The 23,593-nt window shown below is 39.2% G+C and overlaps 1 protein-coding gene across 6 annotated transcripts in view; it reads left to right on the forward strand.

Moving 5' to 3' along the window:
- Positions 1-23,593, forward strand: part of cfap54 (cilia and flagella associated 54) — a 55,061-nt gene that overhangs the window by 26,734 nt on the left and 4,734 nt on the right. For 2 of the 6 annotated variants that reach the window (XM_088321173.1, XM_088321175.1), the window contains 21 exons: positions 2,263-2,327; positions 2,395-2,759; positions 3,820-3,932; positions 5,713-5,922; positions 8,474-8,670; positions 9,790-9,925; positions 9,987-10,101; positions 11,539-11,895; positions 12,714-12,801; positions 12,866-13,036; positions 13,833-13,899; positions 14,297-14,482; positions 15,811-15,897; positions 15,969-16,088; positions 17,371-17,421; positions 17,486-17,627; positions 18,971-19,074; positions 19,132-19,286; positions 20,886-20,991; positions 21,056-21,203; positions 22,552-22,706. In XM_088321173.1, the coding sequence (XP_088177299.1) occupies positions 2,263-2,327; positions 2,395-2,759; positions 3,820-3,932; positions 5,713-5,922; positions 8,474-8,670; positions 9,790-9,925; positions 9,987-10,101; positions 11,539-11,895; positions 12,714-12,801; positions 12,866-13,036; positions 13,833-13,899; positions 14,297-14,482; positions 15,811-15,897; positions 15,969-16,088; positions 17,371-17,421; positions 17,486-17,627; positions 18,971-19,074; positions 19,132-19,286; positions 20,886-20,991; positions 21,056-21,203; positions 22,552-22,706 (3,138 nt within the window). The remainder of the gene's footprint in view (positions 1-2,262; positions 2,328-2,394; positions 2,760-3,819; positions 3,933-5,712; positions 5,923-8,473; positions 8,671-9,789; positions 9,926-9,986; positions 10,102-11,538; positions 11,896-12,713; positions 12,802-12,865; positions 13,037-13,832; positions 13,900-14,296; positions 14,483-15,810; positions 15,898-15,968; positions 16,089-17,370; positions 17,422-17,485; positions 17,628-18,970; positions 19,075-19,131; positions 19,287-20,885; positions 20,992-21,055; positions 21,204-22,551; positions 22,707-23,593) is intronic. The other 4 variants (XM_088321174.1, XM_088321178.1, XM_088321176.1 and 1 more) reach the window with 3 other exon arrangements.

Genomic DNA, 23,593 nt, shown 5'->3' on the forward strand with positions numbered 1-23,593 from the left:
TATATAGCAACAAGATACCTCCATCGAAGAAGCTGATCTTTCAGGGGTTTCAGAGAATAGCGGAGACTGACGAACTGTTTTACACACCTGTACTTGTGCAAGAAGGCCCCACTTTCAGAGCGCTGTTGGACAGCGGGTCGATGGCTTGTACAGTAAGTGAGGACACGGCTAAGTCCCTCCTGCAGCAATTCCCTGATATGATGAGTTACACGGCCGATGATTATGTCATTGTAGGCTGCGGTGGACACCAAGTTTCTCCCAGAGATATGTACGACATTCACGTCACAGTTTACGGGTGCCAAATGATAATACCAGTAATGGTGGTGCCAGGCCAGACAGAACAGATGATCCTTGGCAGCAATGCCATCAAATATATTTTGACTCAATTGAAAAGTACTGATGGCTATTGGAGATTAGTTTCCACTCCTGACAACGGTCTGTCCGATAACCACAGTCAATTCCTGTCAATGCTTTCCAACACAGAGAGATGGAGAGGTGATTGCATTCCAGACAAGGTAGGGACAGTAAAAATCAAGAGTTGCGTGACGCTGAATCCACGGACCGAGTACGTTATTTGGGGCAAGTTACCTGAGTTGGCCGGGACGTCTGCGGGCAGCACAGTGGTCGTTGAGCCAACTCAATCAAAGGCTGGGCCCAGACAAGTCCTTGTCGGAAGAGTTGTTACTCCACTCTGGGGAGATGGATGGGTGCCTGTTAAAGTCTTTAATCCCACGGACAGAGTTGTGGTGCTGAGGAGAAACAGGAAAATTGCAGATGTGTCTCCTTGTATCGCAGCGGAAGACCTGCCCAATGCAGAGGAGGTCAAGTGCAACGTGCAGAGTGTACAGAGCAAAGAGGTCCGACCCAGGTCAGAAGAGGACATGATGCATACATTGGAAGCTCTGGGACTGCAAGAAATTGACCTGAAGTCATGTGAGGTTTCGCTGCAGTGTAAAGACAAGCTCCTTCATATCATCGAACAATTCGAGTCAATCTTTTCTCGCCATAAGATGGACTGTGGAGAGGCCAAAGAGTTTGTACATCGTATCCACCTTGTTGATGATAAGCCGTTCCGTCTACCCTACAGACGTTTACCACCAAGTCAGTATGAAAAACTGAGGACGACTCTGAACGAGATGGAAGAGAAAGGAATTATTCAGAAGTCGACTAGCGACTATGCATCTGCGCTTGTTCTCATATGGAAGCGGAATGGAGAACTAAGGGTATGTACTGATTTCAGAAGGCTTAATGCAAGAACCATAAAGGATGCCTACCCACTACCGCATCAAGCTGATGCTTTGGCCGCACTTGGGGGAAATGCCTTTTTCTCCACAATGGACCTGACGTCAGGCTACTACAATGTCCCCTTGCACCCGGATGACAAAAAGTACACGGCATTCTCCTCACCATTCGGGCTTCACGAGTACAACCGGCTCCCTCAGGGACTTTGCAACAGCCCAGCAACATTTATGAGGATGATGATGTCGATATTCGGTGATCAGAATTTCATGAGCCTATTATGTTACCTGGACGATCTGATGGTGTTTGCCCCCACAGAGGAAGTTGCACTCCAACGCCTGCAGATGGTGTTTACTCGTCTCAAGGAACACAACCTCAAACTCGCACCCAAAAAGTGTTTTTTCCTCAGACGGACTGTGAAATTTCTTGGGCATGTCATCAGTGAGGATGGAATTCGGACTGACCCCGAGAAGGTGAGAGCGATAAATGACGTACAGGTCGCTGATCTAATGGAGTCGGATGGCAAGACGCCATGCCCTAGTAAAATCAGATCTTTTCTAGGCATGGTGATGTATTTCCAAAGCTTCATTGAAGCATGCTGCTAATCTGACTTTTTGCACTACTGGCAGTTTTTTATAGCTTGCCACTCCTTGCACATTGCTCTCTGCACTATTGTAATTACAGCGTTATTGTTACAGTGTTAATGTTACTGTGTACCTGACTTGTTAACCTGACTGCCCATTTTGCACATCTGGTTAGCTACTCTTCTTGCACTATCGGCACTATGGTAAAATACTATACGTAGCCAAAATACAATACAACTTTATTTATATCTGTACATTCAAGGAAACTGTGGGGGTCAGATGCATCGACATTTCGTTCTGTATACACGTGTACTAGAATGACAATAAAGTAGATCTGAATCTGAATCTGAATCTGAATACAGTTAAAATAAAATAAAGAAAAGTGCATTATACATGAATCAATATGATACTTACGGTTGATTACCTGCCACTCTTGCAGACACCAAGCAAAAAGAAAAGCAAGAAGCTTCGGCGCGGGGCGCTTCTGACGGCCAGGACCTTCAGGTAAATGTCTTGCGTGACATGATGCTACCTGGTGTCTAGGGATGGACAGTTTTGTGGGTCTGGGCAGGGAACTGAAGGCGGTGGAGAGGCTCCTGTCCTCCATGAATGCGGTGGTAGAACGGCACTCCAGGCGGCTCCAGCTGAGGAGGAGATGCTCAGAGGAGAGAGTGTGGAGGTCGCTGATCAATTACAGCATTGGGCGGGCGCATCTTAAGATTTTTGAGCAGGAGCTGCAGCCTCTGCGGGAACAGTCGCGGCAATGCAGATACAGCCATTTAAGTTTGTCCAATTTCTTCCTGGCAAACTCTGGCGTCCTGCTAAAGCGAAATTTACAAGAGCATCTCTCTAGCATCCACCAAGGAGCTTCTGAGAAGGACTTGGCGGCGCCGGATCCATCTGAGGAAGCTTCCAGCAAAGACGGCGATCAAATTGGTAGGCAGGGTTCATACAGGTCCTTGAAATCCATGAAAAGGTTTGAATTTTAATGTTGTGTTTTAAGGTTTGAAAAGCGCTTGAATTTTGGCTGAAGTGCTAGTCAATGCTTGAAATTATTGCCATTTTCCTCTTCAGTCTGATTCTATAGACTATGCAGTCAATGAAAAAATATAAAAGCTGTCTGTTTGGAAATGACACTGACGCTCCTGCTTTGGTGGCTTCGTTTTTCCATTGCATTTCTTCTTCCCTCATGTTTAACGGCTATTGTCATTAGTTTCTATAGCGTTTTCTTGTGAAGCCTCATCACCTAGGCGTTGCGCCCAAGAGAACAGGTGAAAAGACTCTAGATACCGGGAATACAAAAGATGGCTAAAACCTGGAGTAAATCCACACACAGCATGTTGCAAAATATGCAAAGAACCGATCCAAATTTTGACAATGAGTCAGCTCTTTTCAGTCATCTGAAAGGTAATCCATGGAGATGACTGGCTTAACTATGTTTTTTTTTTGTGCTAACAACAAATCTAAAAAGGGCACAATGAAATGTGTATGAGTGCATGGATTGTGTATCAATTATGGACGTTTATAATCGGCCGGGCAAAAAAAAAGGTAGCGTTTCCTAGTGGTAAAATCCTGCAACTGAAAATGTAAGCTACCTAAAACCGTTATTTTACCCGACACCTACACGGGGGAGAGATTTGGCTCAAGAATATTTACACTCGTATTGTTCAGACCTACAAATATGTTTGCGATTTACACAAGGTCTAAAAATCATTTGTCCTGATATATACACACGCAAGATTTAAAATTGCATACGTAAATTACAGATATACTTGTTGACCTGAATTACATGTGTGAGGATTGCGGATCTGTAGATCCGCAAAATACATGATTCAAACCAGATTTCTTTTAACGGCAATGAAGAAATTGAAAAACTGGGTTTAAAGATTGCTTGAATTTGGTAATGTAAAAGGCATATGAACCCTGGATTAGGAGACCATTGAAAGAAATGGAAGAGATGTTGCTTTTATGGTCTTCTTTTATTGTCTTCCCAAAGAGGACAGCAGCGACGACATGGAAAGCTGTGAGGAAGAAGGAGACACTCCAAAGCCCAAAACAAAACCGCTGGACTCATTGGAGAAAGCTGTCTTACATCTACGCCGGGCGATGGTACGCGTTGTCCCCATTCAAATCAAAATTTATTTTAATAGCAATTTTCAGACAACCAAATGCAACTCAGATACTGCTTACAAGCATTGAATGTAAAGTAACAAACAAAATAACAGTAGAACTAAACTCAAGTGTGAAATAGAAAGCCATATGGAATACAGTTAAAAGTTGGGAGTCAAAATAATCAGACAAAGTAAAAATGATCAATTTAAAACTATACTAAAAGTGTAGTTAGAGCCTCCTCTAAAATAGCTCCCATTAGCACAATGCACCTGAATTTTGCAATAGATGCAGGCTTGCAACATTATTTTTGTGGAGTCCGAAGAGCTGGGAATTACAATAATCCAAACGAGATGAAAAAAAACACATGCATCATCACCTCTGTGTTTGCCTGATAGAGAAATGGGGTCCTAAAATCTTCAAATGATAAAAAAACTATCGCTTGCGAGATTCTTTTCGGAAGTCCAGAAAGCAGGGAATTACAGTTATTTAAGCAAGAGAAGGTACAAGCATAAATGAGCACCTCAGTGTTTGCATGAGAGAAATGGTGGTTGACTCTGGCTATATTCTTCAAACGATAGCTATATTCTTCAAAAAACAGCTTGGGTTGTCCGGAGAGCAGGGAATTGCATTCACTAAAATGAGAGATAAAACCATGCATCAGCGCGGTGTTTGCTCAAGAGAGAAACGGGCAAACCCTGGATAATTCTTTGAATGATAAAAAAGAATTGCTTGCGCTTTTTGAAGAGTCCAGAGAGCAGGGAATAACACTCTTGAGTTTGAATTTGTCAAGTTTGTTTTGTGTTTCTAGTTCCTTGTTTGGACATTTTGTTAGTTGTCTTGTGCCCATTCCGTTGTTTGCTACATTGGTACTGCTTCCTTTATAAAATACAATCCCTTGTTTTGGGCACCTTTGCCTGCAGTTCCTGCCTCCCCCACAAGGGTCCAGCATCCACAACCATACTTAACAGAATGACCCAACCATCAAAGGACCCAGGGTGAGGCTCTACGTCCCTGTCCCGAAAGTGGATTTCTAATCCTGTCTCGGTAGCGAGGAGAAATCCTTTCGGCTGCGCCTGGTTTACAGTTCTTGCGGCGAGGGGAAGGAACCTAGGCCGCGCCTTGTTACCTGTCCTGGCGGCAAGGGGAAGGCTTCTCAGCCGCGCCCTGGTTTCCTGTCTCGGCAGCGAGGAGCAAGAACCATGACCCATTCCATTCCCAATACTGCAGCCGCCGTTATTTTTCATCAGCACCTCTGTGTTTGCCTCACAGAGCTAAATTCTTCAAATGATAAAAAAAAAATCACTCGAGGTATTCTTTTGGTGGATTTCAGAGAGCAGGGAATTACAGTTATCTAAACAAGAGGACTTAAAAGCATAAATGAGCACTTCAGTGTTTGCATGAGAGAAAAGTGGGTTGACCTTTTTGGGGGGATTTTTGAGAAGAGGTAATTACAATCCCTAAAATGAGAGAGGCAATAAAAGCAGTCACCTGCATTTTTGAGAAGAGGTAATTACAATCCTTAAAATGAGAGAGGCAATAAAAGCAGTCACCTGCACCTTTATGTTTGCCAGGGAGATAAATCAGCACACTCAGCTATATTTTTTGTATGATTAAAAAAAAATGTGCATGCGACATTCTTCATTGGGAGTCCGGAGAGCAGGGAATTCTAATAATCTAAACCAGAGGAGCTAAAAAAAATCTGCACCTTCCCGTCTAAAATATTTTAGTTTTGGTCAAAGACTCTTTTTAAAATGGTTAAAACCGGTATATTTTTCAGGTTTTAGCCCACCGTGGAGGTCACTGGACTAATTTGCAGAAGGTCTGCCACAGCGTGTGGGAGGAAAGCAACCGACTGGTGGAAGTGGTGCAAGCAGCGTCTCAACTTGAAACTCCTTTTACGGTGACGCCGTATGAGTTACAAAAGGCCATCAGCCCGTTACTTGTCCTGGCCACAGACCTTGTCATGGACATGATGAGCAGACTCGGAGTAAGATTTTTATCTGAAACTATATGAAGCACACACCATGCATGTCTTGTGACTCCAGGAAGAGGTCACAAAGAAGGAGGCCCATAGTAATACTAGTAAATTAGTAAATATATGATAACCATGGGGCAGCACGGCGGCACAGTGGATAGCGCGTTTGCGGCACAGTTCTGAGGTCATGAGATTGAACCTCCTGTGTGTAGTTTGCATGTTCTCCCCATGCTTGCGTGGGTCTCCTCTAGGCACTCCGATATTAACCATGTGCGTCAGGCCTATAGTGAGACCTAGCACATCTTGTAACATCAGGAATAGACCAAAAAGAGTAAAGCTGATAGTGAGACCCTGCACATGTTGTGACACCAAGAAGAGACCAAAAAGAATAAAGCCCATAGTAATACTTTTAAATGATTAAATATATGATATATACAGTGTATGTGTCACAAACCCTGCATGTCTTGTACCATCTTGTAGCAAGTACTTGTGACGCAGGAAGCAGGCCAAAGAGAATGAGGCCCATAAAGATACCAGTTAGCCAGTAAATATATGATAACTACAGTGTATATGTCACTCACCCTGCATGTTTTGTAACATTAATGCAATGTCTTGTGACAAGAGAAAGAGGCCAAAAGAATGAGGGCTAATGTGATACTAGTAAATGAGTAATTATACGCTGAAGATCAACACTAGAGAACAATTAACAAACAATTAAAGAATTCTGAATAAATGCAATCTTCACTTCATTTCAAGGACATTATGTTGTGTCCATAAAATGCTTCTACAACACTTTTTTTTTTAACAAAATTAATAGGGAATTTTAACAAAAACCCTGTATTTTGCCAAAAATGCACTGATCAATATTGGAGAACATTTCTAGATGTCTCCCACTTAATAGTGCGAATCTAGCACAGGGTGCTCATTTCCTTGCTTATCTATCAACCCCAATTTAACTGGCATTCTAACTGCACTTCACTGACTTTACAAGATCGTGTTCCGTAATAAAAGGACTGAAAGGCTCTAGCAGATGAAAATGAAAGTGATGACCCTATCAGCCATAGCAGGACAAGTTAATTGTTCCAAATCTGTGATTTTAAGATTATTGAACCTTTACAAAACTACAAACTAATTTGAGTCCCCCAAGAAAGCTGGTCGTCCACGGAAGACAAATGCAACAGAGGACAGGTCACCGCGAGGATGTCATTAGGTAACCGTTTCCACAGCTGGAATATCTCACTAGTTCAGTGCTGAACATAGTAATGGCCTGTCTTGCTGTTTAAGAGCATTTGGACTGAAGGCCCACACTGCAGAGACTAAACCACCTATAAGTAAAACAATCAAAAAGCTAGACTTAGATTTGCTGAGGAGAATGTTGTGTGGACAGAAGAGAACTGGTCCAGAGTTCACTTGAGTGAAGCAAATTTAATTTATTTGGGTCTGATGTTAAGCATCATGTTCGGTGACACATTAAAGAAAGACTAAACCCAAATATCAGTCAAAGGTTGAGGATGAAGTGTCATTGCTTGGGGCCTCTTGTACAGCTACATGACAGAGTGAATGCAAATGTGTGTCAGAACCTTCTTTAACAACACTCGGTTCCTAACTTGTTTTAATCGCCCAATGAGCTTGCAGTTTTCATGCAGGACAATACTCCATGTCACACAATAAATCAGGTTAAGATCTTTCTTTGGCGTGAGAACATTGACATATTGGAGTCCTGATCTCAACCCAATAGAGAACCTCTGGAAAATCGACTGTAACCTTCAGAATTTTGCCCACAGTAAGACCCTACACATCGTGTTAAATTAGAAAGACGCCAAAGCAAAGAATGAAGCCCATAGTAATACTAGTAAATGAGTAATAATATGATAATTATATGCACTAAACTCCCTGCATGTTTTGTGACATTGGGATCGTGTGGCCAAGAGTTGGCCAATAATAATGCGGTCCATTATATGATTACTATATTATATGTGTTATACACCCTGCATGTTTTGTAAACTAGAGGGTCTTTGATATTTGGAAGAGACCAAAAAGAATGAGACCCATTTCAATTCGAGTAAATAAGTAAATAAATAATTTTATGTGTCACATACTCTGCATGTTTTGTGGCATCAAGGCCTTGAGAAACCACGAAGAATCAGGCACGTAGTCCGACCCTGCCCATGTTGTAAAACCAGGAAGAGGCAAAAAAGAATAAAGCCCGTAATAATAGTCAATGACTACTAATATGATACCTATACTGTATGTCACGCACCTGGCTTGTTTTTTAACATCAAGGTTTTGTTAAATGATTAAACCATGCATATCTTCTAAAACCAGGAGAAGGCAAAAAAAGAATGAAACCCATGATAATATTATTTTTATTATCTGCACTGGGTAGTAGGGCCGCGGGGCCCCTGATAAAGAGTAATATGATAACTTTATGTCATGAACCCTGCATCTCTTGTAAAATTAGGTTTTGTGACACTAGTTAGACCCTGCACATCTTATGAAAGCAGGAGGAGGCCAAAAAGAATGAAGCCTATTGTAAGACCTTCTTCTTTGTGGCGTCTTTTAGCTGTGGCGTCTGTACGAGGGCGTGACGGAGGAAGAAGACGAGTTTTTTTTGGGTTTCTCGTCGCTGCTGGACGACTGCACCCAAGTGGACGTTCGTTTTGTGGAGCGTTTGGTGCTGAGGACGTTGGAGCTTCTGCACCACGACAGCAAATGGGAGCACTTGGCGCACTTTGCCTTGATTTTCAACTCCTACACGCGGTAAGCACATTACTAAAAGAACTTATTTTATTTAGTCCTGCAATTAAAACGGGCCACTAAAACTGAGTTGCCTGCAGACCAGTTCTGAAAATAGCTAAAGAGTAATGGGTCATTGTTTTTTTTTAGGACATGTGATTACTAACTGGTATCTCATTCTTTCTCTGTCTTTTTTTCTCTTTCATTATTGTCTGTCTTTCGCCCCCTTTTTGTTCCTTTTTCTCTCTCTTTTACTCTGCCCCTCTTTTTCTTTGTCTATCTATACCTCGCTCCCTTTTTCATATCTTTCTACCACCCTTTTTCTTTCTCCCTCACCCACTCTGTGCTTGTGTCTCTTTCTCTTTCTTTCTGTTTGCCTTCCTTTCTCTTTTTTTATTTTTTTCCCCTTTTTCTTTTTTTTCTCCTTTCTTTTCTCTTTTACTCTCCCTCATTCTCTCTTTTCTCTCCCAGTCTTTCTCTCTTCTTTTTCTCTATTTTTTTCTTTCTGTCTGTATCTTTTCCTCTATCTTTTCCACTTTTTTCTTTCTTTTTGTTTGTCTTTTTTCTCCCTCTGTCTGTTTTTCTCCTTCTCTCCCCCTATTTTCCTTTCTTTTTATTTGCTCTCCCTCTTTTTTGACTGTTCAATCAAAACAAAGCATCACAAGGGCTCGCAGCAGGTGTTGCTTCAATGTGATTTTTGCCCAGGGATCCGATTGTCAAGTAAAGAAATTCAATAAGGTGCGGGTGTACATTGTGAGTAAATTGCAAGGGATTACTGTTTTGTTTTTGTTTTTTATCCCGAGCTAAATGTATTCATCAAAAGAGCTACGTCCGTGGAAATCATCAAACCATTTTTTTTTCTTGAAAAATTTTACATGTTAGCTATGTTTATTGTTGATGTTGGCTACTTTTTTTGTATTGTTAACCAATGCAACATCTATTGCAGACTACTCATGCTAGAATAAATTTTACCTCTTGTATGGCCCCTTCTCAAGGTTTCCTATTTTCCTATTCCTGAGGTTTTTGAGTTTTTCCTTGCCTCCATGTGGGTTACAGATCAGTAGATGCTCTGAGTGTGCAGTTCTTTGAGACATTTTGTGATTAGGGGCTATCCAAATAAATATGACTTGATTTTGACGATAGCGAACGATATGCCTTGACGGTGACGCCCCTGCTGGTCCTGGCTCAGAGAAAACTGTTGGAACGGATCCGCATCAACGGAGCATCCCCATTCCCACAGCCTCACCACCTCAAGACCCAGTGGCTCACCGGAAAGGAGGTAGCGCTTCTCACGTACACTGATGTTGACAGATATAAACGTTAAACCTTTTTTGTGTTAGGTGACATACAAGAGCTACGCCGGCTGCCAGCTGTTCAGCGGGTGGCTCCGGCCCTCCACCACCATGTCCACCAGCTCCATCAAGGGACCGCCCACCGAAGATGCTGAGCTCATAGGTCAGTTCAAACCGTGCAAAACTATGAAAAAAAATATCTTCAGGGTTCATACAGGTGCTTGAACATGCTTACATTTTAATGATGTGTTTTGAAGGACTGAAAAGTGTTTGAAATTTGGGTGAAGTGCTTGTACATGCTTGAAATTGTTGCTATGTTTCTCAACAAGTCTGTTTAAAAATATTGTCAACACTGCTCTGTGGTGGCTGCGCTATGCCGTTGCAATCTTCTTTCTAATTAACGGTTACTGGCATTAGTTTGTATGGCATTGTCCATTGAAGCATCATCAAGACAGTTGCATGCTACACCTAAACAGGGAACTATGAAATGTGTATTGGTGCAAAGATTACGTATCAATTATGGACATTTATTATGGGCCATGCAAAAACATAAAGCGTTTCCCAGTGGTAATTGTAATGGGAAGAACTTCCTGCAACTCAAAATCTTAAACTACATATTGCTGTCATTTTTGCCCAACACCTATATGGAGATAAATTTCTCTCAAAAACAAATATTTACTCTCAGCATTGAAAAATAATATGTCTTTAAAAACACACAATACTAGAAATCGCATATGTAAATGGAAGATATAATAATGGTAGTGGAGAAATTGGAAAATTGCCTTTGAATGTACTAAAAATGACTTGAATTAGGCCATGAAAAAGTGTATGAACCCTCTATCTTGCGACTTATTTGAGGATGTTTGTTGCTGCTAATGTTATTGCACAACTTTTCATTGCACTTTTGCTACGATGCACTATTCCAGGGGTCGGAAACCTGTTAGACCCAAAGAAACATGTAAGCAAAATATTTTGTTTTCGTTTTGGGAGAGAGCCACACCATATGGAAATGACCTTACATATTCAGGATTCTGTAGGGATATATATCCAAAACGCGGTCTGTAAACCAGAGGTCTCAGGCATGGTGCTCCCTATAGACAAGTGGGTGCCTGTGGACCTGTTCTGAAAATAGCTCACCAGTGTTGGCCGATCTTGATTTTCAAATAAAATGATTTTTTTAACGGTTGACAGAGTCTATTTAACCCTACTTCCCATAATGAACCTTATAATATCATACTAATAACATAGAAATAACATGATAAGTTGTTGTTTATGAAATGCATCTCAAACTGGGTGCCCTTTGCGCTAATTGGTAACAAAAAGTAGCTCCCATTTTGAAAAACGTTGGAGACCCCTGCTGTAAACTGTAGTTGGGACTGTTCCATATATATTCTGGATCAAACCTTATCAATTCCGGTATTGTTTATGCTACGCATGTACTGAAAATTGCCAGAAGTCTTTTATCTTATTTTTCTCTTGATGTCTTTATTACATGTTTAGTTTTGAGTGTCATACCATGTCTCACAATGTTGATAGAAATGACAATACAAACTATTCTATTTGGTTCTATTCCAACCTAACTGTCCCACATGTCCTTTAGATGACGAAACAAAGCGCTCGCTGTCACTGGTGTGTGTCCCTCTGGACGTGGCCAATACACTACACTTCTACCGCCAGGCTATCGAACGGATTGGCCATTGCCTCCAAGTCTTCCGCTACAGCAGGTCCTTGCTGCTGCTGCTCTTGGCCCAATCACAGCCGACGTTCCAAACCGAGGAGGAACCTGCCCGGACCGCGTCCGACTTGATGGACTTGCACCCCATTCTGCTGACCACGCCCAACATCCAGCCTTGGGACCTGATCAATGAAGACCAGGACACCCCCGACACGCTGTACAACCAGCCTGTGGCCGCCGAATTCCTGCCCCGCATCATCTCTACCTACTTTGAAGCCACAAGTACAGTATTTTTCATTCTTGTTTATTTTTTTGTTTCCAACGTATTGCAACAAACATCCCATAACAATACGAAGAGATCACCTAAAAAGAAAAAAGGGCTGACAGGTTAAAGCCAAAAGGCTTATACGAGACCTGTCTCCAAAATGACTTTGGACGCATTGTCTATCAATCATATTATTCAGGAATGTCAAACTAGGTTTGGCTCTAGGGCTGAATCCAGACTTTCTGTTCCCAGTAAAATAATGTCAACTCAAAACTTTTAGTTTTGTTTTTCAGTATTCTGTTTTATCATTTTGCCTGAATTGGAAACCTATCCTAAATATTCATCATGAATGACAAGAAATCTTTTCTTAACACAACACACTTACATACCTGCCAACATTACCCCTTTATACATCATACTACCATTTTTCACCCCTTAAAAACGCCTACTCCTTTTAACTCTATTTTTACGTATTTTGTCTTTTTAATGGTTTCAATGACTTATCATCAAAGAAAAAGCATAAAAAAAACATGGTGGGCATAAAAAAACCTGTATGCGTATGTATGCGTGGCTAAGGTCCCCCTAAACATTTTCAATTTTGGGAAATAATAATTAAAAAAATCAGAAATGACAAAGTTAAAACACTGCAAAGGTGTGGACATTCCGTGGTTATATCTAACCGCAAGAGTTTAAAAGAAAAAAAAAATCTCCTGGTTTTCAAATGTAAACCACAACAAAAAAAAACTTCTGCAGCTGCTTTATAGCTCTACTGCATAATGGATCACGCACTGCTTTTAGTGACCTATGGATGTGTGAACACTGTCCTTGCTTTCAGAATATCTCCAGTCCAACAAGCAAGAAGCCCTTAGTGTCTTTGCACTGCACGAAATGGGAAATCTGCATTTCTATGACGGGAACGTTCGGTGAGAAACAACATTTCGGTTATGAACCAGATTATTTATTTATTTATTTATTTTGTAAATGTAGGCTGGCCCATTGCTGCTGGAGCAAAGCCGTGGATGCTGCACTGCACATCACTGGGGTGATAGAGAGATGGGATTGGCTTTCGTTTGGGGGCGGGACCCCGCAACATACGCTGAGGCAGGCTGGCCTTTGGGGATGCTTGCAAGCGGCCGTCATTACCGCCAAAATTGCTCAGTAAGTTTTGGGCAAAATATTGATTGTTTTTGATCTTCGTGCAGGGTTTGTACAGATGCTTGAAATCCTTGAAAACACTTTTTTATTGTTGTGTTTTCATGGATTACAAAGTGTGAATTTTGGGTGAAGTGCTTGTAAATGCTTGAAATCTGCTCAAGACGTCTGCTCAAGACTATGACAGTGCTCTCTTGTGGCTTGGCTTTGACATTGCATTTCTTTTTGTTTCATGATTAACGGCAGCCGGCATTAGTTTGTATGGCATTGTCCTAGGAAGCGTCATTGCCCCTCACAGGTCACGCTTAAGACGACAGGTGTATGCTACACCTAAACAGGGCACTATGAAATGTGTATTAAAACAAGGATTACGTGTCAATTATCAAAAAATTTTCCCAGTGGTAAATTGAAATAGGAAGAACCTCTTGTAAAATGCATATTACCGTCATTTCAACAACAACTATATGGGGAGATATTTCTCTCAAAAGTAACATATTGTTCGGATCCACAAATACATTCGCAATTTACTCAAGATCTAAAATTCATATGTCTTGATAAATGTTCATGCAAGATTAAAAATTGCATTTGTTAATCGCAGATATACTTGTGGATCTGCAAAATACACGATTGACACCAAATTGATATTTTTAATAGTACTGAAGAAATTGAAAAATTGGCTTTGAATGTCCTAAAAAGTGCTTGAATATGGCCATTAAAAAGGTGTACGAACTCTGAATAAAGCGATGGGCAAAATGTATTGTTGGGACACATTAAGCAGGCAAATTTTCATTTTTACTTGCAGGTACATCCTGACGGCGGACATCAGCCAGAGAAGCAAATGCTGTCTATTGTCGGCTCACCTTTTCAAGGTCAATTTTGGCCTGATTTGATTTGTGTATATATATATATATATATATATATATATATATATATATATATATATATATATATATATATATATATATATATATATATATATATATATATATAATGTGTGTGTGCCTTTTCAATTTAGTGTTTTGGATAAGATCTGGCGTGTTTTTTTTACCACGATCTGGCATCAATTCTCGCTGCATGAAATTTTATGCACTAGCTATCAGTGATATATTCCGACTGATTAATCAATGCACAAATTATTTGAGCAACCCTTGCCCTTCTTCATTTTAAATGCCTGTCTGAAAAAAAATCACAAAAAACTTTTGAGTTTTATAATCCAGTGCGCCTTATAGTGCTGACAATACAGTATTATTTTTTGTTTTTGGCTAGTTCGTGCTGTGCTGCTCCCTAGCTCACCCCCCAGACGACCTGAAGTACGCTAGCTACGACATCGGCGACGAGCTTCTCCCCGGAGTCAACATTTTCTCTGAACCGCACAGAACAGATCTTGCAGCCACTGTCGGCAGCCTTAATTTTGTCTGCCAGTGGCTGTTTGTTGCCCGCTACTATAAAGCGGTAAGCGAATTCTCAAAAATTCTTAAAAAGTAGATGTATGGAGTAGCAAAACTGCTGGAAATGTATCTAAACTACTTTAGGTATTGTGTGTGTGTCTTTCATTTATTTATTGCCATTGATTACAAAAAAGAAGATTATTATAATGACAAGAAAAAGTAACATTCAAAATAGGTGCAAAATTATACAGTGGGACCTCGCTACTTCGCCGTTCCACGTTCGCGGGTTCAGAGCTTCGCGGGTCCAAAAACTAATAATAATAAAATAAAATAAAATAAATTTAAAAAAAAACATTTTTTTTAAGCATTTTTGAAGGGGCGTCGCTACTTCGCAGATTTTCACTTTTCCCGGGTGGTTTTGGTCCTCATTAACCGCGAGAACCGAGGGATTACTGCATATAAATTCGATAAATGAAGTAAGATAATAAATCATTGGAATTTAATCAGAATAAATTATATTTTTAAATGATGCTGTAAAAATGATCAGAGATCAGGACTACTCTTTAAGAGGAAAACAGAAAGAACTTAATTGGGGGTATAGTTAAGTTAAAAAAAATGAAAAAAAAATTTTTTTTCCTCACAAAAAAATAAATTAAGAATTTAGATCAATATGGCAGATCCACAGTTTTGTTTATTTCCAATACTGTTTTCAAATGTTTTTTTTTTTACTTTATTTAACATTTAGTTTGAGTATTGGTCATTTGCAGTGAATTTTACAGTGAATTGAAAAATCTGATAAAACTGGTCAAACTATTTGCTAATAAATATGCTCATTTAAACTAGTTTTCTTATTTTACTAAGAATATTTCATAAATCATCAGTAATATAATTTGTTCATTTGAAATATTATTACGAAATAAGATTTTTCTAACTTTATTACATAATATTTAGATCATATTTAGATTATCCTTAAATGTGAATTTTCCTTGTTTGTTAATTTAAAAATATGTATGTAAATATGACAATAAATTGTAAAATGAGAAATATCAGGTTAAATGATCTGCAAACATGTTTGTAAATTTCATTTAAACTATTTTTACCAAAACAAATAACCAGCAATTATAAATGGATGTTGGATTAATTAACTATTCTAGTTCTCACAATTAATCATAAAATCAGAAAAGATGATTTAATAAAAAGTGGAATTAAACATTGAAAAAAGTTATCAATCAAAATAATCGGCTTAATTGCTTTTGGGTCCTCCGTCGAATTGCTCTGGCATAATATGATACATAATAAATCCATCAAGTCTTAAAGGGAAAAGTTGAGAAATTCCTGCCAATTTATCTCATTAATTGATGAACCATAAGTGATGGTTTCTTTCCATTTCAGCTTCTCCCCATGCTGGCACTCTACCAACATTTTGCGGGCACGGTGTGCAGAGATGTTCACCGAAATGTGGAAAGCAAAATCCTCAAGGTTGGCGTGAACTTTTCTTTTTCTATTTTAACTTCCTCCTCTTTATTTTTTGCTTTTATTCCTTTCTTCAGATCCGAGCGCTAACCGAACTGTGCTTCTTCTCTGAGGCCATGAAGGAAACAGAGCAGCTTTCAAAGGGAACGGGCATCCTGCTCCCTAACGGACGTTGCATTGTCCGCAAGTCTCACCAGGTAACACCGACAGATTTTATTTTGAATTTCTCCTTTCGTACAGGTGCTTGAAATTCTTAAAAACGCTGGAATTTTAATGTTGTGTTTTTAATGTATGAAGAGTGCTTAAATTTTGGGTGAAATACTTGTAAATGCTTGAAATTGTTGCCATCTTTCTTAGCAGTCTGATTCAATAGACCACACATTAAAAGGTGGGGTGCATCGTTCGAGGCCCTTAAAAAGTTGAAAGTGTAATATTTTCTCTATTTGGTATGTGTTTATAATGGCCAAGTTAGTTCAAGGAGCCTTTGTATTCTTTTTATTCTATCACACCTATCCGTTTTTATCTCACTTCTACAACGCTATTCTGGTACTTGCAATACATTAGGTAGGAGGAGGGCGGGGGTAGGGTTTTTGGATGTTGACTTTATGTAATATCAGTTTTTTGTGAGTGTAGCAAGAACATGGTAAAAGTAAGAAAAAGCCTGTTTCATCTCAAACCCTAATTGACGAAAAAACAAGAGTTTATTTAAGCCCGTCTAAGATACGCACGTAATCATAAATGATCTGGCCGAGGCTGTGATAATGACTTTACACCAGGAGATGGCAGCAAAGAGTAACACATTTTCAAATATTGGACAGCACCTAACTAATAAGGTCTTCTGAAAAATGACGCCAACACTGCTCTCTGGTGGCTTCAATTGGCCACTGCATTTCTATCCTCGTGATTGACGGCATCCAGCATTAGTTAGTATGGCATTGTCCAGTAAGACATCATTCCACCTACAAGTTGCGCCAAATGCTGGTTTAAGATCAGGTAATTGTGTAATTTTGTAATTGTAATCCTGTGCAGTCCTTTGAGACATTTTTGTGATTAAGGGCTATATAAATAAATCTGACTTGACTTGACTTGACAAATAGGACAAGGTGTATGCTACACTTAAACAGGGCACTACAAAAATGAGTATTAGTGCAAGTATTACTTATCAATTATGGACATTTATAATGGGCCATTCAAAAAATAATTACATTTTTATGGGAAGAACTGAAAATGGAAGCTAAATATTACCGTCATTTTACCCAACACCCATAAGGGGAAGGATTTGTCTCAAAAAAGATTAAAAGCATGTATGTATAAATCGCAGATGTTTTTAGTGGATCTGCAAAATAATTTTTTTGCACCGTATTTCTTCTCATAATTGTACTGGGGAAATTGAAAAACTTTCTTTGAAAGTCCCCAAAAAGTGCTTTAATTTCTTCATGAAAATGGTGTACCCGAGGTGTCACAAATGTGCTTTGTCAGCAGGCAACAAAGACGTTTCGGAACAACAAGCCTCTTCTGGACAATATTCAGGTATTGTTCCTCATTTTCAGTGAAGTTGTTGGCGCTATTTTCCAACGTGACATTTTCTCTTCAGTCTTTGGAGGAGCTGGTGAGCTGCGAGCTTTCCCCAGAGGTTGGACAAATTTACGACTTAATGTTGGATCTCCGTTTTCGTCTGGCACGCGTTCAGCTCATTTTGGCTATCAGTGAAACCGTCAAGGGCCCTGCTGAGCCAGGTTTGTTAGTATTGGAGGTGAACCTGTACTCTCTAACCTGGGTTGGATGGAACCCTAGGGGTTCAGTGAGTCAGTCTCAGGGGTTCGGTGGCGCCTCTCTCACTGAGGTCAAGTAGAGCTGCAATTACGAATTGATAGAATCGATTACTAAAAACGTTAGCACCTAATTTACATCATTGATTCATTGTGTCGCGTGAATTATGAACCACCAAGTACTTCAAATCGATGCAAATAACAGTACATTGAATTTTGTTGTAACGTTAAGGGTTGTAGTGCCACTTTAGTCTGGCAGAGGGCGCCTTGTTTTTAACATTTTTTAAAACTAATGTAACAAATTTCAAGGGAACAGAAAGTGCTGCAGAAATACAGAGGAAAAAATGAAAATACATTAATAAAATAAAGTAAAATGAATAACGATAACATGTTTAACTCAACTCATGGGGCAGATTCGTAAGCATATTATACATCATTTGCACATTAGGGATGTTTATCATCTTCAAATATTTAACTTTTTTTCTAAAAGTAGGATTACGTTTTTGAATTTTTTTTATGGAAATAAAAAAGAATTGCTGCAAATAAAATGAAATGTATTACTCTTTCTTTGTTTTGGTGTGATAAATCAGAATATAATACAAAATTGGATAAGGTGGTAGTAAAAGAGTATTTTACATGTTTACAGGTGTATAGCATGCACTTATGTATTTTTGTTCATTGTCAAATTATTTGACAATCACTTGGACTTTTTAAAAAATTATTTTGTTTTATAAAATATTCTGTTGCTTTGTGCACCATTTTTTGATATTTCAATAGTTGAATAAAAAGGAGAAAGTTAAAATGTGTTTTTTTTTTAAATCCAATTTGTTGATTGATCAAAAAAATCTACAGATTCATCGATTATCACAATATTTGATAGTTGTGGCCCTAAGGTCAAGACACACTGACTCTGTATGCCTATACAAATAAACATGACTTGACTTGACTATACGAGAAAAAAATTCTCTATATTAGCAATGGCACACCCTGCTTGGCCATAACTTGCTGGGGATGATCACATGACCTTGCTATGTGTGAAAACGAGATGAGGGTCGCACTTGCCAAGGTAACGCCACGCAAATCTGAACTGATGTCTCAAATATATTCTGAACAATGTACTATTTTCATTTGTTCTGCACGATTTATTTTATGCGCCAACAAAAAACAATCTGGTAAGGATAAAAATAAATCATAGTTTATATTACACTATAGTAGGGGTTCGATTAATGTGCATATAAAACTGATGGGGTTCAGTAGCTGCAACAGAGTTTAAAACCACTGTTTTAAATGTAGCATCTGATCATTTTTAGTGGCAAGTGACCAAGAAGATCATCTTGAGCCAGGCCAAGAGAACGAAGAGCCAAAAGTCAGGGAATTTGCTTTCCACCAGAAGCTCACTCTCGGAAATATCAAGGTAAGATTTCTTTCTCTTTTTGGTCTTTTATGGCTTTCATTTTCTTTTCTTCTGTAGCACCTCCTCCTAGAAGCAGCTGACATCATTTTGGACTCCATTTTGGAGAAACTGCCATGTCCTTGCTACAGCCAAATTGAGAACTTTGAATTGAAACTAGAGGCCAACCTTCTTAAGGCCGACCTCTACTTGCAGCAAGGACTTGTTTCACAAAGGTAAAAGCCATTTGTTCTTTTCTTCTTTACTTCATTTCATTTTACTGACACTGAAAGTAAATCTTTTTATATTTGTTTGAATTTGTTTTTTATTCTGCTTGCTTACAAGAAGATCGCTTAGGATGCCAGAATTGACACGAATGGCCAATTATGTTTCTGTTTTTTTCAGCACCCCTTAGGGCTGATCTTCTTTTTTTTACCTAGGATATTTTAAAAGTAGAATTATTTATATAGCCCTTGAGTTAAGTACCATTTTTTGTCCAGCCTTTAAGTCAAGTCCCATTTCTTTGTCTAGATGAAGGGTTGGCAACCTATGGCTCGCGAGCCATATATGTCTCTTTTCATGAGTACATATTGCTCACAGATGAAATCGAACTTGCGCTAACACCTAAAGTAAAATTACAAATGGAGCCGATTGTCAAGTGTGTGAAGCCGACACAATACTAACTCTCTTTGGTGTTCAGTCCAGTATATATACTGTACGACACAATTTTGACCACAGTTTAGAGTCAATGTGTCAAGTCTAATCAAGGTTATCTGTATAGCCCTTAATCACAAGTAGTATCAAAGGGCTCCACAGACCACAGGTTATTGAAAACTACAGACTATTATTACACCATCCCGTTCTAAAACCTACATGAGGGCAAGGAAAAACTCAAAAACCTCAACATGAAGAAAATGAAAAAACCTTGACAAGGGACCGATAGACCCTGTTTTGGCTGTAAATTGCTAAATAATCCTTTATATGGAGGCTCATTAAAAAAAATCTATGTTCATTGTTGTCACACTTTATGATGAAAAGGCACCTAATACTTTTTAAACACCCAGAAGATTTTGCAAAGCACCATGAGCAATTTTATTGGGTGAGCAGTAGGAATGGGCGGAGCTTTACACAGGGCTAATACACTCCTTCTCCTCCTCGCCCAGCACCGTCTGCACTAAAAGTAAATACGTTGGTATCCTTGTTTGTGACATTTTTTCAAAAGTACTTTGCTCGCACCGTCTTTTGAAACCATTATCTAGGACAAAAATGACACCAATGCCAAAATGAGCCTCAGCACTTTTAATTCACTGCAGGAGACAGATGAATTTTAATTGGTATATTTACATTTAAATGGGGCACAGGCTCTGGCATAAGTATTATTTTAGAGATTTGATAAAATCATCAAACATAACACAGTGACATAAAGTGTGCTGAAGATTTTGCTTTTTTTGGAGAGCCGGTTAGGCGATTTTGTTGAATTTTGTCCTAAAATATATGGTGTAGCTCTCTCAATGTTTTTTTTTTAATATTTTTGCTTTTATGACTCTTTGGATCAAAAACATTCCCGACCCCTGGTCTAGCTCTTAAGTGAGCTTATATTTCTTTGTCTAATCCTTTTGTCATGTCCCATTTCTTTGTCTAATTCTTTAGTCAGGTTCAATTTCTTTGTCTAGCTCTTTAGTCAAGTCCCATTTCTTTGTCAATCCCTAAAGTGAGATCCCATTTTTGTACAGTTTTCTCCTGTTCTTCCTTCAAGCTCAAAATGCATTGATGTCTTTTCTCTTTATTTTGAGCATCTACTAACAAAAACTTATCAGTCATCCTTCCATCTGCAGTTTGGATGTGACCGTCTTCTCCATGAAGCTCTTGCAGGACTTTCCACAATCCCAAACAGAGCAGAAGATATCCACTTCTGAGCTCCTCCAATCTGATACGGAACAGGTCGCTCTTGCGGTGAATGACGCCAATAGATGTCTGAAATTGATTTCATTGAACGCGTTTCTAGGCGACCGAAGACGGCGTGCCGGACGAGGACAGCCCGAGGGCGGTGGAGGCGAGCGAGAGGGTTGGAGCCGCTCTCTGGTTACGATTCCGTGTGGCGCTTCTCCGTTGCGTCCTGCTGCAGGCATCAGACGTCACAGTTCCTAATCCAGGTTTGACCTTGCGGCATTAGAAGTGTTGCCCCCTGCCCCCAACGACTTTTTGACATATTGCCATATTTAAGGCTTCAAACTTATTGATAGAAAACCTCAAAATATTTTCTAAAAATCAACAACCCGTGCAGATGTTGCAGCTATCGTGAAAAGAAACCAAATATATTCAACATTTTATACTTTGCTAACAAAGTAGGTGTTGTAAAATACTGGCCCCCTTAGAGGTAATACTTTGTACAAGCTCTTTCTGCTGCGATCACAGCCACATGTGTTTTTTGGATGTGTCTCGAGAAGTTTTGCACATCTTGAGACAGAATTTTTGCCAATTCTTCACTACAAAACAGCTCAAGTTTCTTAAGGTTTAATGGTGGTCGTTTATACACAGTATTTTTTCTAATCTTTCCACAAATGCACTATAGGACTGAGGTGTGGTCATTTCATTTTGCAGTGTTACTCTTACGCCAAACGTAACGTTTTGCATTCAGCCCAAAAATGTCTGTCTCCCATGAGGCTTCGTGGAATCACCAAATGGGCCTTTTCATGTTATTCTTTTAGAAAGAGTTTTGTTCCTGCCTCTCTTCGATAAAAGGCAAATGTATGCCGAGTACAACTAATCGTCCCACCTCAACTGTGTATTCCTGTAGATCAATTATTGTGATCACGGGCCTCTTGGTTGCTTCTTTCATTAATTTTCTCCTTGTTTGGGCCGGCTCCTCCGTGTTATATGTCGATGTGTCCTTGGGCAACACACTGAATCCCTAATGCCCCTGATAACCAGGTAGTTGCCTTGCATGGCTGATGCTGCTATCGGTGGGTGAATGTATGTGAATGGGTAAGTGGGAAGCACATTGTAAAGCGCTTTGGGAGGTCTTCAGTGACTTGAAACGCACTATATAAATGCAGACCATTTACATTTACATTGAAAGTATAGAAGGATGGCAAGGTCCCGTTAGGTTTGCAGTGGTTTTATGCTCTCTCACTGAGACTTAATGACACACATGTGCACTCTGTCATTGTGAGTCATTAAGATTGACATTGGATCATTCAGAAGAAATTTGGAAACTCTTGGATTCAGTTGGCTGAGCTGAGAGAACAGGCGGTCAATATTTTTGCAACACCTACTTTTACGTTTTCTCGGTCTAAATATAATATAAAATGTTGGAATTTGGTTAAAACTTCAGAATTGTGTTTTACATGTTGTTGAATCTTAGAAGATATTTTAGTTTTTTTAGCTTTAAGTTTGAAGTCTGAAATAGGGAAAAATGACAAAAAGTTCTTGGGATAATACATTTGCTTGGCACTGTAAATTGTTCACCTATAAAAACAAGGACTTTTTCTGGACGGAAAGGTAAGCTTCACGACAAGGCGGTTCAGGTGTTGAAACAGAGTCTGGAGGAGTGCGTGATGTTAGGCGACGTGGACACGCAAGCACTTCTGCTGCTCGAAGGCTCGCGGTTGAAATCCCGAAGAGGCCGAGGAGACGACGGCTTATCTTTGCTGCAGGTATTCACATCGGAGCCCAAAAAAAATACAAATAACTGTAGCAAACATTAGGGATTCACCCAAATGGACATTTGTGGCCGAAAATTAAACAGAATTGAATTGTGCAAGTCTTAATTCTCATTGATATCAATGTTGTGAAACGTTGTATGCAACAAGATTAGACATGGCACCCCTTAGTAAACATGCTATAAAGACTTTAAAGAGAAAAACAAGATAAAACACTATCAGGATAAATAGGCAAACAATATTTACAACATAGTGCTTAGAGACTGGCCCAAGTTATAATAAAAATGCAATGAAAAAGAATAGTGCGTCGTCTTATCAATAGTGCAATGAAAAGAAGTGCACTAGCATTCAGCAGCAAAACCAAAAAAGTCACAAGGCCAAAACAATTTGAAAAGTACTATTTAGCAGTGAATTGCAAAAAGGTACAATATAAAATAATTTATAACTGGCAAAGATATTACTAGTTGGTATTTTGAAGTGGTTTATTTATTTCATTTTCATGAAACACCACAAAAGACATTAAAGTGCTTCAAAAACATCAAGTTTGATCCCAAAGTGATAAAGAAAGAAGCAACTGTTAAAATATCGAAAATGCAAATGACTCAACCATGTTCATTCAACTTTGAGTTACGTTAGCATGACAAATAAAAAGAATCGTTTGTAGCTGCAACACTACACTCTCCCCTTATTTAAAATGAGCAAAATGGGCCAGGCGTTGCTAGGCTTATAGAAGATTATATTGGGCTGCTTAGATTGGTCTTGTACCCAATTTGGCCACCAGAGGGTGTTAGAGACCCCATAAAAGAATACTCCACAAAAGCAGATATTTATTGATTTTGTTGGTATTTATTAGCTAAAGACACTCACAGATATATAGTTTA

This window comes from Urocampus carinirostris, chromosome 17 (assembly GCF_059441175.1).
Source record: "Urocampus carinirostris isolate Australia breed hairy pipefish chromosome 17, RoL_Ucar_1.0, whole genome shotgun sequence".
NCBI lineage: Eukaryota > Metazoa > Chordata > Actinopteri > Syngnathiformes > Syngnathidae > Urocampus > Urocampus carinirostris.